The sequence below is a fragment of the Hypanus sabinus genome, chromosome 27, assembly GCF_030144855.1.
Source record: "Hypanus sabinus isolate sHypSab1 chromosome 27, sHypSab1.hap1, whole genome shotgun sequence".
Lineage (NCBI taxonomy): Eukaryota > Metazoa > Chordata > Chondrichthyes > Myliobatiformes > Dasyatidae > Hypanus > Hypanus sabinus.
Window position 1 is genome coordinate 29,498,704 of NC_082732.1, and position 15,801 is coordinate 29,514,504.

General features: G+C 40.2%; 1 protein-coding gene across 11 annotated transcripts in view; it reads left to right on the forward strand.

The window, feature by feature from the left end:
* kcnab2a (potassium voltage-gated channel subfamily A regulatory beta subunit 2a) overlaps nt 1–15,801 on the forward strand; it is a 318,636-nt gene that overhangs the window by 299,417 nt on the left and 3,418 nt on the right. For all 11 annotated transcript variants that reach the window (XM_059952120.1, XM_059952119.1, XM_059952118.1 and 8 more), the window contains 4 exons: nt 7,577–7,697; nt 8,053–8,147; nt 8,651–8,771; nt 14,708–14,796. In XM_059952120.1, the coding sequence (XP_059808103.1) occupies nt 7,577–7,697; nt 8,053–8,147; nt 8,651–8,771; nt 14,708–14,796 (426 nt within the window). The remainder of the gene's footprint in view (nt 1–7,576; nt 7,698–8,052; nt 8,148–8,650; nt 8,772–14,707; nt 14,797–15,801) is intronic.

Sequence of the window (15,801 nt, forward strand, 5' to 3'; positions counted from 1 at the left end):
GCTCGCCACTGCCTTTTACAGTTTAAGATTGTTCATAGAGCCCATTTGTCTAAATCTAAACTATCTCAATTCTACCCTAGCGTTAGTCCGCTCTGATAAATGCAAGAGGGGCGTGGCCTCTCTCATCCATATGTACTGGTTCTGTCCTAGCTTGGAGAAATTCTGGAAAGATGTCTTCACTACGTTAACGTGTATTCTGAATCAGCACCGAGAACCAAACCCCTTAATTGCTCTGTTCGGTTTTTGGGGCGAGACAGATTTATGTCTGGGTCCAACCAAATGCCGAATATTATCCTTTGCCTCTCTCCTGGCTAGACGCTTGATCCTCCTCAGATGGAGAGATGTTGCCCCGCCCACTCATGCTCAATGGCTTAACGACATCATGGCCTGTTTGGATCTCGAAAAAATTCATTATTCAGTTCTCAATTCGGATCTAAAATTCCATAAGGTCTAGGGACCTTTTATCGAGTACTTTCATAACCTCCCTCTTGACTAGGGTTTTTTTTTCTTTTTGGTCCCTTGCTTTCAGCTCCTTTTTTTCTGGTAGATGGTATTATTACCCTCTGTTGCTGAGTGTATTCACAGTCTGGGAGTTTGGCTGTCCTGACTTATACTCTCTATATTGTGTTGTGGTTGGTCTGGAGTTGCTGTTGTTTTTTCTTGTGTTGTGGAGTTTGGGGAGGACACTAAGCTTACTTGTCTTTAATTTAGGTGCTTTTTTTTTTGCTAAATTCTCTTATTCTCTTCCTTTGTAGCATATTGTTATTGTACGCTTAATTTTGCACTGTTTTAATGTTCCTCATTGGGATTTGGGGTTTTTAATTTGTAAAATGTTTTGAAAAACTAATAAAAAAAATTTTTTTTAAAGGAAGGAATCAACTGATTAGGAAGCGATCCCTGTGGTGCAGTTGAAGAACATAGGGTTTAGAGGCATGAACACGATGCACCGTTAGTGATGACCAAACCTTTGGTCACTCCAACTAGAACTTACTGCGTTTGATTAAATACAATGGGCTAGAAATTACTCCGTATCTTTTATTGAACCAGTAAAACAACATTTTCAGTCAATCAGCATTGTTGGGTTTTTCCTATAATTGCAGCACTAAAAAACCTTCAGTATACAATTCAGACTGATCCATCACAAACTCTCACAGTTGTACGGCAGGTGCAATCTTTGTCACTAGACAAACAACACACTTCACACTACCATAAATAAATACTGCAATTGGGTAATCCCAAAGTCATAGGAACAGGTTTATACTGGTAGGGAAACACCAGTGCCCAAGAATAGCAATCAACAGAATATAATGGATATGGCCCAGTCCATCACAGGCAAAGTCCTCCCCACTGTTTATGTGGAACATTGCCATGAGAAAGCAGCATCCATCATCAAAAAATCCTGCCATCCAGGCCATGTTCTCTTCTTGCTACTTCCATTAGCCACAATGTACAGGAGCCTTAGGTGCCACACCACCAGATTCCCCTCAACCATCAGGCTCCTGAACCAGCATGGATAGTATCACTCACCACAACTTATGGACTCACTTTCAAGGACTCTACAACTCAGGTTCTCAGTATTATTTGCACAGTTCATCTTCTTTCGTACATTGGTAGTTCTTAAGGGTCTCGGCCCGAAACGTTGACAGTGCTTCTCCTTATAGATGCTGCCTGGCCTGCTGTGTTCCACCAACATTTTGTGTGTGTTGTTTACTTTGGTAGTTTGTCAGATTTTGTTTTCATTTATTTTTTAATACTGTTACATTTCTTTATTTTTCTGTAAGCACCTGCAGTAAGATGAATCTTAAAGTAATATATGGTAACATATATGTACTAAATTTTTTAAAAAAAGTTTTGACTTGATGTTGGTGAGAGTACTCTTAGAGGGCAGATTCCTTGTACATGAGAACCATGGAGATTTTCCAGGACCACAGCCAGAAAAATGTCAGGCTGATCTCCCTGTACGGACACAAGTACTACTCTGCATTTTGGGGATGCAGGTAATGCAGGAAAATATCTGTGCCTGCCCTGCCTGCTTCTGTGGCCTGAAGAAACAGTAGTTGAAATCTCCTATCCTTGCAAATGGAGATTGAGTGAGCACCTCGATGCCTGAAAAGATCCTGACATTAGGAAGCTGAGAGTGACATTGAACCTGGCAAAGCCTTCATGGTGTGTACCTAAGGTTGTAGTTGAATTCATTAGAAGGTCACAGATTGCAGTGATGACATTGGAATGTTGGCACTATAAGTGCACAATTTTTGGAGAAACTATCTTAGCAGAGTGTATAAGAGCCGTAATTTTTCAGACTATTACAAATGAAAGTCTCTGCAGATAAATTTAGACTTTTAGAGGAGTTTTGAATTGGAACCGAGTGCTAGGGAGAAAAATTCCCACTGTGAAAAAAGGTGATTCATTACCCAATGTGTGCAAAATTACGCTGGGTTAACTGCAGAGCACTGCACGCTTATCTGAATTAATTTCTAGCCCTGTGTGTCCCTGAGGAGAGAGTATGCACTCATAACAGGCATGTGTGTATCAGATCGAACCTCTGCAATCCTGCCTTTTCTATTTGAATGGTGATGGATAATTGAACACTAACAGGAGAGGAAGCTTCAACTACATTCCAATTCTCAATGAGTGGGCTTTGTACATGAGTTGTAAACTAAAGGCAAAAATATTCATGTCTCTGTTGAACCACATGAACCAAATGGATATTAAGGGACATCACAATAATGAGAAGGCGCTCACAGCTAATGCAAATCGTTCTTGTAATATCACAGTATAATTTCAGATTGCACCATGTTCAGTCTTAGCAAATGAAGTCAGCTATGGCATATACTCAAGATCAATGTAACATTCAAGTCTGGGCTTTCTCGGATTTTCCTGGACATTTTAGGGAGTCATGTCAAACATGCCGCATTATTTAAACCTTTTACCTCACTTAAGTTCATCATCAAGTTATTAAAAAATCCTAAAACCTGATTGGAAATGAGGATTATTCATCATTCTGCATATGACCTTTTTAAAATAGCGCTGTGGCTTCTCAGTGCGTTTCTATCGACCTTTTTTATTGATTTAAATGATTTTTGCTTCTTTTTTCTTCATGTGTGGCACATCCTAATATGTGCCTCCTTTGAAAAATAGTTCCTCCTTATCTATTTTGTGTATCTTTCCATTGCTTTTTGCTTTGTATGTACTTCCTTCCCTGTCATAATTAGAAGTAAGTACACAGGCTAACATCAGTGGAGGAACAAGAGACCTGAATCTGGAGCAAAAATCAATCTGCTAGAGAAACTCAATGTGTCAGCAGGAAATCTGGAGCTTTCCCAAAGACAACTTCCCACAATACCTCCCTTGTTTGGTTCCTCTTCACCTCCTGTAATCTTCGGTCCTTTGTTGCCTCCACCTTTCACTTCTCAGTCTCAGTCGCTGCCCTCGCCCTTTCCTGCCCCACCTGACGCCATCTCTACCCTTCTACAGATGCTGCCTGATCCACTGAATTCCCCCAGCATTTTGTTTTAAGCCAACATCAGTGATAAAGCAAATTGCCTGAAATATCAAGAGCCAAGGAGCAGCTTTACATAGAATGTAATTCAAAACAGTGTCATTCATGTCAATTTTAATTGCATCTAAAAATTTGTGAGAGATTATCTCAAATATGATTTACCCGGAGGAAATTATCACAAATTTTTTTTAAGGGATGCTTGTCTTTAATGCCATAATCTGTATTGGTTTCCTTTCTGTTACGGTGAATGAACCAATTAGCTCACAAGGAAGTCGGTTGTGTTTTAAATATAATCTTATTTTTCTTATCACTTCTTCTCTGGAGTTTTTAGTTTGTGCTTCCATTTTATGATATATTTTGAAATTTGAGCATAGTGATGAAGTTACTTCTTTTAATGAACTTTAACTCATGGAAATTCGAGAACTGATCAGATTCCTTCACTAGATTCTATTGCAGGCATTAAATAAAATATTGATTGTATTTGCTGCATTGCTGAAATAATAATTAGATCTGATGTTAATCAAATCCCTCATGTAGCCAGACATGAGTGATCCACCCAATAAGTATCCATCACATTCTGTCCCTATAGAGCAGAATTGTGTTGCATGTGTTTAGGGAATCTTCAACATTCCATTAGAAATGAAAAGTAGGAGTTACAATATTGTGAATAGGATGGATTCCTATAAGTTTGCATACGATCGATTTCTACTTGCTGCATTTTAGAGGAATGGGAGATTATCTCACTGAGTCACGGGAATGTGAGAATGGTAAATGGGATAGATGTCAAGTGCTATTTCCTGCAGCTGGAAGGTCTTGTCTTTCGAACCTAGTACCTGAATAAAGATGCAGATGATCAGGAGTGACATCAGGATAGGTACCTTTGCACAGTGAGCTACAAATCTTTGGAAGTCTCTTCTGCAGAAGGCTCAGTCATTACATGCATTCAAGGCTATAATGATAGATTTTGGATACAGAGGGAATTAAAAGGGGATTGAGCAGGGAAGTGGAGCTTAAGTCAAGGAAAAGGCCTGAGAGTCCTAATTATCTACATATCTATTGCTGCTTTCATTCTCGCTCCTCCAGCCAACCTTTTCATCTGAAACTTCATTAGATAAGAAATAAGAAGTCCAACATTCAAACTACCTACTGCTCTCAGACCCTAACTTTGCATTTATCACATTTTGGTACTGAAGCATACACTTGTACTCCAGTGTGCACCCAAACCAGACAATTTTTGAGACTCCCTCAGTGTCGTTTAAAAAGTGCACAGCCTGGCACAGCAACGACTGATTGATTCCCTGAAATAAAGCGCCTGAATCTGCAATGCATTTTTTCTGGCTGTAATAAGAGTGGCCACTCTTAGATGTTGAAGCATCTAAGCCTGAAACGCTGACTGTTCATTCCTCTCTACAGATGCTGCCTGACCTGCTGAGTTCCTTCAGCATTTTGTGTGTGTTGACCACAATAAATTGCCGATCGCTGGGATTTGCACCATAAACTATCTTAATACCACATAGTATATTGTAATCTTTTCTAAATTCTTCTGAATATTTTAAAATTCTTGCAGCAGATCTTGCTGGCTCAGTCCCTCTGTCTGGAGTTATCACCCATGGGACACAACTGCACTTGTCCCAGTATGGAATGTCTACCTTACTGTCTTATCAGTGCACTTGAGTCCAGTAGTATGTTCTCACTGGTGACAAGCTATGAAATCTGGAATTACTCTAAAGGGTTTTTTGTATTTCTGACATTCAGAGATGTATAAGAACTATTAAAATTGAAAACACAAGGGAGTCTGCAGATGCTGGAAATCCAGAGCAACAAACACAAAATGTTGGAGGAACGTAGCAGGCCAGGGTGGATCTGTGGAAAGGATCAACTGACATTTTGGGTTGAGACCCTTCATCAGGACCCTCTTAATGTAAACTGTTTTAAAACTTTAAAAAAACTAAAAGTCTAATACTTAATTAGAAATAAAAAACAATTAAACCAAATAATTTTCTAAAAATTAGCTGGCTTTTTTTTCCTTTGTCTCTTAAATGTGTGCTCAAAAACCCCTATTGAAATCATCGGAATATCAGATCTTCTATAAGGTCTAACTTGATGTTTGAGCCAAAGGGTAATCCCTGTAGCAGTTCTGGGCAATCAAATTGGACTCTGCTGTTTAATCGTCTTAAATTAGTTTTCTTCTGATATCCTTTTTTCGTGTGATTTTACATTTCAAAGGTATATTTAATGTCAGAGAAATGCATACAATATGCATCCTCAAATGCTTGTTCTTCACAACCATCCATGAAAACAGAGGACTGCCCCCAAAGAATGAATGACAGTTAAATGTTAGAACCCCAAAGCTCCCCTTCCTTCCACACGTAAGCAGCAGCAAGCAACCCCTCCCCCCACTGGCAAAAAAAGCATCGGCACCTACCACCAAGCACTCAAGCGTGAGCAAAGCAACATCAAAGACAGACTTGCAGTACCCCAAAGACTACTCGTTCACCTGGTGTTAGACATACCACAGGTTCTCTCTCTCTCCCTAATGGAGAAAAGGGTGTCTCCGTTTCACAGCGAGGGGGAAGACATAACAAACAACTTGCTGGTTTACAATGTTAAAAGTCCGTTGCATCGCTCTGTGCTCAAAGGTCTCAGGTCTCTGGGCACACAGCCTTAGATCTTCCCAGTTCCACGACACACCGACCTCCTGCCCGGACACCGACCTCCAATCCCACCCCCTGTCTCCAGAGCCATGAAATCTCGGTCCTCTGAAGGCGAACAAAGCTCTTAGGTTGCGCTCTCTGCGTGCCACTCAACTCCCAGTTGTGAAACCACGAGAGCTGGTCCCATTCCCGCAAAGAACCGTCATCAGCATGTAACTCCAGGTCAGGGTCTTCAAAAGAACCCTGAAAGAGATATTAAAGATGGAAATAGAGCTGTTTTCGAAGATGCAAGCAAAGGATTTGCCGTTAGGCACCATTGATCCTCCTAAGCAGTATTCCAGGTTTTCTGGAAATTAATTCTGAATTTTTAGTGAACAGGAACTGCTGAGAAGTAACTTTGGAAGATGCAGCAGAGAACGTACGTTAAAGTTCTGTGACATCAAAGAAAAATTGTGAAGCTTCCACAACCTGGAAATAACCATTACACTCAGTGGCCACTTCATTAGATGCCTCCTGTATTTAATAATACAGCCACTGATTGTATGTTCATGGTCTTCTGCTGCTGTAGCCCATCCATTTCGAGTTTCAACATGTTGTGCATTCAGAGATGCTCCTCTGCACGCCAGTGTTGTAATACATGGTTATTTGAGTTACAGTTGCTTTCCTGTCAGCTTGAACCAGTCTGGCCGTTCTGCTCTGACCTCTGTCATTAACAAGGCGTTCTCTAACAGAACTGCCAGTCACTGGATCATTTTTTGCTTTTCACACCATTCTCTGAAACCATGAAGACTGTTGTGTGTGAAAATTCCAGATCAGTAGTTATTGAGATGCCGCAACCACATCATCTGGCACCAACAATCATTCCATGGTCAATAATTCTATGGGTACTATGGTAGCATGGTGGTTAATATGACACTAGTACAGCTCTGGGCGTCAGAGTTCAGTTCTGCCATCACGTGTAAGGAGTCTGTACCTGCTAGCCGTGGAATGCATGGGTTTTCCCCTGGTGCTCTGGTTTCCTCCCACAGAGCGAAGATATTCTGGTTAGTAGGTTAATTGGTTATTGTAAATTGTCCTGTGAGTAGGCTAGGGTTAAGTCAGGAATTGGTGGGCAGCGTGGTTCAAAGGTCCCATTCTGTGCCGTATCACATTTCTTTGCCGTTCTGATGTTTGATCTGAACAACAACTGAATCTCTTGACCATGTCTGCATGCTTTTTATGCATTAAGTTCCTGCCACACGATTGGCTGATTAGACATTTGAATATCAAGCAGGTGTATCTAATAAAGTGGCCACTGAGTGTAATATTAAAATTAATATTTTAATATATTTTTGGAAAGTATTTTTGATGGAAGACCCTCTTTGAAGATAACTTACAAAGTTACCCCTTACACTACTCTATCACTGTCTCTGATCTGCAGGAGGCTTACTCAGTGGCTCGTCAATTTAACCTCATCCCTCCAATATGCGAACAAGCTGAATATCACCTCTTCCAAAGAGAGAAGGTTGAAGTGCAGCTTCCAGAACTCTTCCACAAGATCGGTAAATATTTTTAACGAATAAATGTTCTAACAATAAATTGCTTGCCATAGTACCTTTCATCTGTTCAGTCTTGGCTTCATTCCTATGTGGCATAGTTCCACAGATAATGGATCATTTGTGGTATTATGTCCAAATGCCCATTCAAGAAGTCGAGAGGCATTTTGGTAATTTCTGAACAGATTACTCAGGGAAAGCTGCAAAATTGAGAGTCCCAGTGATGTCCAAGTTCTGAATCTCCCCAAGACTAATGGATGATTGTTATCCTTAATGGTAACATTGTCTTTAGTGTATGACTGGAAGCCCCTGTGTTTCAGTGCATCTAATCCTATTCTTCCTGCTACATTCTCTCTTGAAGGTGTTGGCGCGATGACTTGGTCTCCTTTGGCATGTGGTATTATTTCTGGAAAGTATGATGCAGGAGTTCCTCCTTACTCTAGAGCTTCCTTAAAGGTACAGTATGTAAAAGGAAAAAATATTGCCACGTTCAGTTTCTGTGATCAAGTCAATTTCTCAACTTTATCCTGGGTAGAACTCAGGTGGGATGTTCAGGTGTCAGTAATTGATTTCTTTTGCTAAGCTATTTTAAAAATCACATTTCACTGTATTTAGCATGAAGAGTTTTTAAATCAGTAACAAGGTATTTCAAATGAAATTTAAAGATAATTAAAATCAAAGGGGCAATGAATGCAACAGATTTTTTAGGGAATTGGAATCAATTAAGTTACACTTTGTAGTCTGCTTTCTGAGTTACAATGTATATTAATGAACTGGTTGTGAATATAGTGCAGAAATGACTTCTTTTGCACGACTTTCCTCATGTACACTATAACTCCGTCACTGATTAATTCAAAGGGATTTACATTGTGTAACTCTAAGGTTCTGACGTGAAATGAATTGCCTCACCTACTCCAGTGTGGAACATAATCATGAGCTAACTTATGATGTGTTCACAGGGTTACCAATGGCTGAAGGATAAAATTCTGACTGAAGAAGGCAGGCGACAGCAGGGAAAACTAAAGGAACTACAGGGCATTGCAGAACGACTTAGTTGCACCCTCCCTCAGCTAGCAATAGGTAAGGACGTGAATTTCATTCCCTGCAGAGAGAAATATTCTCTTAATTCCAACTCTTTATACATATCTGATACTATTTCACTGTAAGTACTGAGGCAAGCTGTATTTTTGTTATACCTGTCATCCATGTGGATTAGAAACTGTGAGTACTTGAGTTTCCAGTCGTGACTAACACAGAATGTTACAGCACTGTACAGACCCTTTGGCCCACAATGTTGTGCCAACCTTTTATCAATCTAACCCTTAACCTTCCAGATAGCCTTCCATTTTTCTGTCATCCATGAGCCAATCTAAGAGCTTCTTAAATGCCCCAAACGTGTCTGCCTCTATCACCACCCTTGGAAATATGTTCCACAACCCACCACTCTCTGTGTAAAATGAAACCTACCTCTGACATCCCCTCCTCCCCCGTACTTCCCTCCAATCACTTTAAAATTATGCCCCTTTGTATTAGCCATTTCTGCCTTGGGGGAACAAAAATCTGTGGGTTATTCACTTGATCTATGCCTCTTGTCATCTTGTACACCCCTATTAAGTTACCTCTCATTCTCCTTCACTCCAAAGTGAAAAGCCCTAGTTCGCTCAACCTATTCTCATAAGACATAACACACTGAGGCACCATCAATAACTCTCGGAGACGTGAGTCGAGATAGGCTTTTATTAGCTGGAAGAAAGCACCGTCAGCAGCAAGAGACCACCACACAGCATCCTGGAGACTGAGGGAGGAGCAGAGCCTCCAATTGCCTTTATACAGGGGTCTGTGGGAGGAGCCACAGGAGCAGTCAGCGGTGGGAGCGTGTCCAGACAGGTATATGTAGTTCACCACACACACTTAGGTTAATGTTTAGAAACTCACTCTAGTTTCCAACATGTACTTAACTTCATAAACATCTTAACTGGTAGATGAGATTCCTCACTGGAACACTGAATAGCTCTTAGAATTTTAAAGACACAAAAGATATTTTACAAAGTTTTGCTGTCATTTGGTGAAATTAATCTTGACCCAATAGGTTTTATGATCTTTTACTTGCAACACTTGTGTTAAATCAAATTGAAAAAGAAATGCTTTTCTCTCACTAAGCTGCAAGAGTTTGTGTTAGAGCTTTGCTCTTCTGCATTTATTTCAGATCAAAGTTATATTTTTCAGAAGGAGCATTATTTAAACATATCTTTTCTTGAAATACTTGAAGAAAAGTTATTTCCAGGCTGTGAGGAAAGGGCATGAGTATATGGTTAATTGTCAGCATGGGGTTGAACAACCGTCTCCTGTGCTCGAACTCACAAAAACTTCATCAGTTCAACACCCATTTCCTCCCAACTAACCCAAGCTAATAGCCCGTACCTTTATGGACAGTTATGTATGATTAACATTAAAACACCTATTTTGCAAAGATGTGGGGAAACTGGAGATGGAAATAAAGGAAAGAAAGATTTGGAAAGGAAGTTTTAAGACTGTTGTGGAGACGTTTGTAGAAGCACTTTGAGAGAGGCTTGGAAAACTGACTCTGCAATGCCGTTGATAGGCAAAGGAAAGAGAAGGAAGTGCAAAAAGGTAAAGTTAAAGGAACAAAGGAATAAGCTGTGAAAAAGTTGTAATGGGAAATGCTGCTAACAGAAAGCCGAAGTCGGTCCTTGAGCAGAGGTGTAGATAAGTGAGATCTGGTGGAATTAAGCAAGAGCATCTGATTTGGATTAGTTCCATCCTTCAGAGGCCTGTCAGAGGATACTGAGTTCAGAGGTTAACTCAGCTTCGATAAGTGTTTCAATAGCAGTGTGCCTAGGTGAGTAATGTTAGGCTGGTGGAAGTAGCCAGCATTTGAGCATCTATTAATTCAGAAGCACTGCTTAGCTCAAACTAGTTTCTAATTTCCACAAATCTAGTTCCACCTGAATCAATGACCTAGGTGGGGTAATCTATAGCCAGGATAAAGGCAAAAGTCAAACATCATTTCAGTACTTTCCTTGTAATTCTGATGTTCTTGAATTTTAAAATAATCTGAAAGGATCTTGGTCATTTAAATTTCATGTAAAGTTTTTCATTCAAAAGGAACATTTATTTAATAAAGCTTCAACATTAAAGCTTTGTGCAGCTGTTTATCCTTTCAAGAGTAGAAAACGGTTAAAAGCAACACAGGCTTAAACAAACATTATTGAAACTGTAATAGTGTGTTTGAAATAACAGATGTATTGGAATATTATGTCAAAACAAATAAGAGATTATAGACAAAGTATAGGTACCTCAGAAGGAAAATTTTATTTTCTCTGAGAACTCCTCTTGGTATAATTATTGCATATGCCACTGATCTCTAACACAATCAAGTCCCATATTTTGTTTAAAATGGACTGACATGAATCACAAACAAGAGAATATCTGCATTTGCTGGAAATCCAAGCAACACACACACAATGCTGGAGGAATTCAGCAGGCCAGGCAGCATCTATGGAAAAGTGTACGGTCAATGTTTCAGGCTGAGACCGTTCATTAGGACTGGAGAAAAAAAGATGAGGAGTCAGAGTAAGAAAGTGGGGAGAAGGGAGGAAGAAACACAAGGTGATGGGGAAGGAGGGGGTGATGTGAAGAGCCAGAAAGTTGATTGGCGTAAGAGGTATAGGGCTGGAGAAGACAAAGCTGTGGAACAAAGGGGGACGAGCACAAGAAGGAGGTGATGGGCAATTAAGGAGATAAGGTGAGAGAAGGGGAATGGGGAAATTGGTGAAGAAGAAGGGGTGGGGGGTGGCATTACTGGATGTTCAAGAAATGGAATTAATTTTATCAGGATGGAGGCTAACCAGATGGAATATAAGGTTTTGGTCCTCCAACCTGAATGTGGCCTCATCACGACTGTGAACTTGGCCTTTTCTCCTTGGAGGGACGGAGGTTGAGAGATGACCTGATAGAGATATATAAGATGATGAGAGGCATTGATTGTGTGCATATCCAGTGGCTTTTTCCCAGAGCCGGAATGGCTAACACGAGGGGTCATAGTTTTAAGGTTCTTGTAAGTAGGTACAAGGGGAATGTCAGAGGTAATTTTTTCACATAGAGTGTGTTGGGTTTGTGCAGTGCACTGCCCTCAGTGGTGGTGGAGGCAGATACAATAGGGTCTTTTAAGAGATTCTTAGATAGGTACATGGAGCTTAGAGAAATAGAGGGCTACGCAGCAGGGAAATTCTAGGCAGTTTCTAGAGTAGGTTATATGGTCAGCACAACATTGTGGGCTGAAGGGCCTGTACTGCGCTATAGATTTCTATGTTCTATGTTCTGTATTCTGGAGGTGGCCATGGACTAACATGTCAAAGTAGAAATGGGAAGTGGAATTAAAATGGTTGGCCACTGAGAGATCCCACTTTTCCTGGCAAACAAGGCGTAGGCGCTTAGCCAAGCGGCCTCCCAATCTATGCCTGGTCTCAACGATATACAGGAGGTCACACTGGGTGCACTGGATACAGTAGATGACCCCAACATGAAAAAATATTTCAGAGAAGTGTTTGGTGCTCGATATGAAAGCTATAATTTGTACCCCTCAAAGTGACCCTATAAATTGTCAAAAGTAAAAATTTCAGTGAATATAATGCTGGTTCATTTAAAAAATATACAAAAATGTTACAGTATCTTAATGGAGAAATAAAATTTTTGAATGCCAAGTATCACAGAGGTGACAGGCTATTGATATTTCAGAATTACAGCAATTGCTGCTATGTAAGATTTTCAGGGATGAATGAGGTTTTTATAACAGATGTGTCTTCCTCTGTGGAGAATTACAATGCTGGTTCGTGTATGTTATTCAGTGTTATAGATGATGTCTGAGATTTAATCTGATTAAGTAGGTTACATAGGTAGATTTTCTCTAAAACAAATCTCCAGGCTGATTCACTGACCACAAATTTATTATATCCACTAGCTGGGTTATAACACAGTACATAGGAAGTAAGTTCAGTTTCCCTGCCTCGGCACAAACCTCCTGTGTAGATGCATGAACAAGTGTGAGACAAAAGATTGCTAAATCGGGGTCTCCAACCTTTTTCATACTGTAGACCAATACATTAAGCAAGGCATCCATGGATCCCAGGTTGGGAACCCCTGGTCTAAGTGATCATCGTGAACATCTTAAACAATTGCCTTCAAAATCACAAGGAGTATAAAGTAGGTTCAAAGCAACACCAAAAAAGAACACTTGAGTCTCACTCTTAAAATGACTTTTATTAAATCAAATCTCTCCCTTAATGGGAACATATCTTGCCATTGCCGCAAATGACTGAAAGGAATAACTACTGCCCTCAGAATCCTCTATGAATGATGTCTTGAAGGTACTTCTGTATGATTCTGCACAATAACAATCAGGCAAAATGTTATCTTCCAAGAGAAAGGTTTCCCAGTCTAATTTACTTGTACACCACTTGTGATTGGGACTTGCAAGTAAAATATTAACATCTCTAGTATGACTTGTGACAACTGGGATCAGTAGTTCATGTTCCAATCATTATGTCAATATTGCTCACCATATTGTTCTAGTTGAGTAGGTAACATGGATAAAATTCTGATTATACATCGTCAACAGAAGAGAAAACCTTACATATAAGTAATTTTAAGTGGGAAGTGGGGACCAGTGAATCAGTTTGATACAAATATGGTTGAAAATATTTAATTTGCCAATGCAAAGTTAATACATGTGGAGGTAGTAACATTTTACTAATAGGACACTATGGTGCCTAGTAGTTAGCGCAACACTATTACAGCTCAATTCCGATGCCATCTGTAAGGAGTCTGTATGCCCTCCCGGTGGAATGCATGGGTTTTCCCCAGCTGCTCCTGTTTCCTCCCACAGTCCAAAGATGTACCAGTTAGATTAATTGGTCATTGTAAATTGTCCTGTGATCAGGTTAGGGTTAATCAGGTTTGTCGGAGAGTTGCTGAGGTGGCATGGCTGGAAAGGCCAGAAGGACCTTCTCCATGCTGTATCGCAAAATAAAACAATAGTCAGGTACATAGAGTTAACCAAGTAATATCAACACTAACTTAGATTTTAAACCTTATTACTATGTCGTATGTTAAGGAGTGAGAAAGCACTATAGTGCTGATTATCTGTCAGTATATCTTGGTTGAACTGGGCAAGGATTCTCCTTTTTCCTGTGACTCCAGCAGTATTTGATCTTTCTGTGATCTGAAGTCAAGAAATTAAACTCTAGCTATGTTAACAGCTCTCTAGAAGATTCCAGATTACTTTTTGTTTTGTAATAAAGTATCGACGTCACCATTATAGGAAATTTTAGAAATTGCATTAAAGTTTAATCTTGTGGCTATCAACTTGAAGTAGCTTTGGAGAATACAAGAGAGGAAAATGAGGGTTTCATTGGCAAGACTGATGGCAGGGGAGCTGTGCAGACTGGACCCTTGTGTCATGGAGTTGCCTGTTACAGCCAGCCAGGGGAGGAGATGCCGGAGGGGCTGATGTCCATTGTTCACTCCCTGGAAGGCAAGCTGGATTTCCTTTGTCTTTGGCTGAACCAGCCAAGAAGAGGAACAGCTGCATACTTGTTCTTGCAGAAATGTGGCTCTTGGACAATATCCCAAGGACCATCAATCTTCAGGCTGTGACACTCAACAACTTGTGCTAATAATGTTTTGTGACTCTGTGACTTTTTACAGTTGAAAACAAAATACCAATTTTTGGCCTTTGAAAGGGGTATTCATGCCAACTAAAACTTAATCTCTTTCTGTCCTTATGGGAAAATGCTGTGTTGAGCAAGGCATATTTGTAGGACTTAATGCTGATAAAACACTGCTGGTGTGTACACTCTTTACCCGACAGTGGGAATAAGGCTTAATACTTGGCTTGGCTGAGTTAAATGTTGCCTTAAATCTAATGTATGTTAACTTGGTTTGAACAAATAAACTCACATTATTCATAATTTAATGGCCTTGTGTTCTTCTTCTAGCCTGGTGTTTAAGAAATGAGGGCGTTAGTTCTGTGCTAGTTGGAGCTTCCAACACTGAACAACTTTTGGAAAACATTGGAGCAATACAGGTTAGTATGACACTTTAAACCAAGTGGCTCTCACTAAACTTTAAACCCCTTGCTTTTGTCTGTTCTTTATGCTTTACTGTTTCTGTAAAAACTCACAACTACAGCTATTGAAAATGTACACAAGTTGCACGGTACTCGGAGGAGATTGGGACTGATCTACTTTAGTACTTTGGGTTTCTGAGGTGACTAATGCTGACACTGGAAACTCTGACTGTTCTGAATTGGCTGTCGGGCTTGATGGCTTCGTTGTGAGGTGATCCTCCTTCCATCACATCTGCAGGGCTTCAAGGTTTTCAGTACCACCCCAAATGATCCTTCACTATCATGAGCCAGAGATTCACAGGAATTAGTGATGATATTGCATTTCGCCAAGAAAATATGGGAGTATGTAATACAATTAACATGAAATGAGGCTTTCAACACATCATTATATCTTTTATTCTATTTGCTTGGCAGACCTCCTGTGAAAAAAGCTTGGCAAGGAGCGTCTGGTGTCACACTCGAGCAACAAGGCCAGTCCAAACGGCCAGCTGAAAGTAACTAAGCCTCAATGTTCACTGATGTTGGTCTGCTTAACTTTGGCATTTCCTTAATCAACCAAATTCTATATCGGAGCATTGGAATGATGATATGTTTCATCGTTGATGTCTCTTCTGGCTCCTGAAGTGCAGGTGCTGCTATGAACCTTACAGTGTGATGCGGCAGAAGCAGGTTGATACAAGTGTTGATATTGGCTCGGAGTTCAGCCTCCGAGAAAGTCCAAGAGCAAGCATCATTTGAATATTGTAATATGACTTCTGAGACTTGGCTAATCATGGCTTTAAGACACAGTTGCTGTAATCTGAACAGCATTTTAAGAATTTCTCTACTCCCAGAGGTGGTTTATTGGAGGTGAGGTGCAACATTGTGGCAAGAAAGATTGAGAAAAGACTGAAAATAGCTCTGTTGTAAATCCATTGGTTAATATCATTGTTTGCCTACATTCATAGAGCAACAGGAAGATGG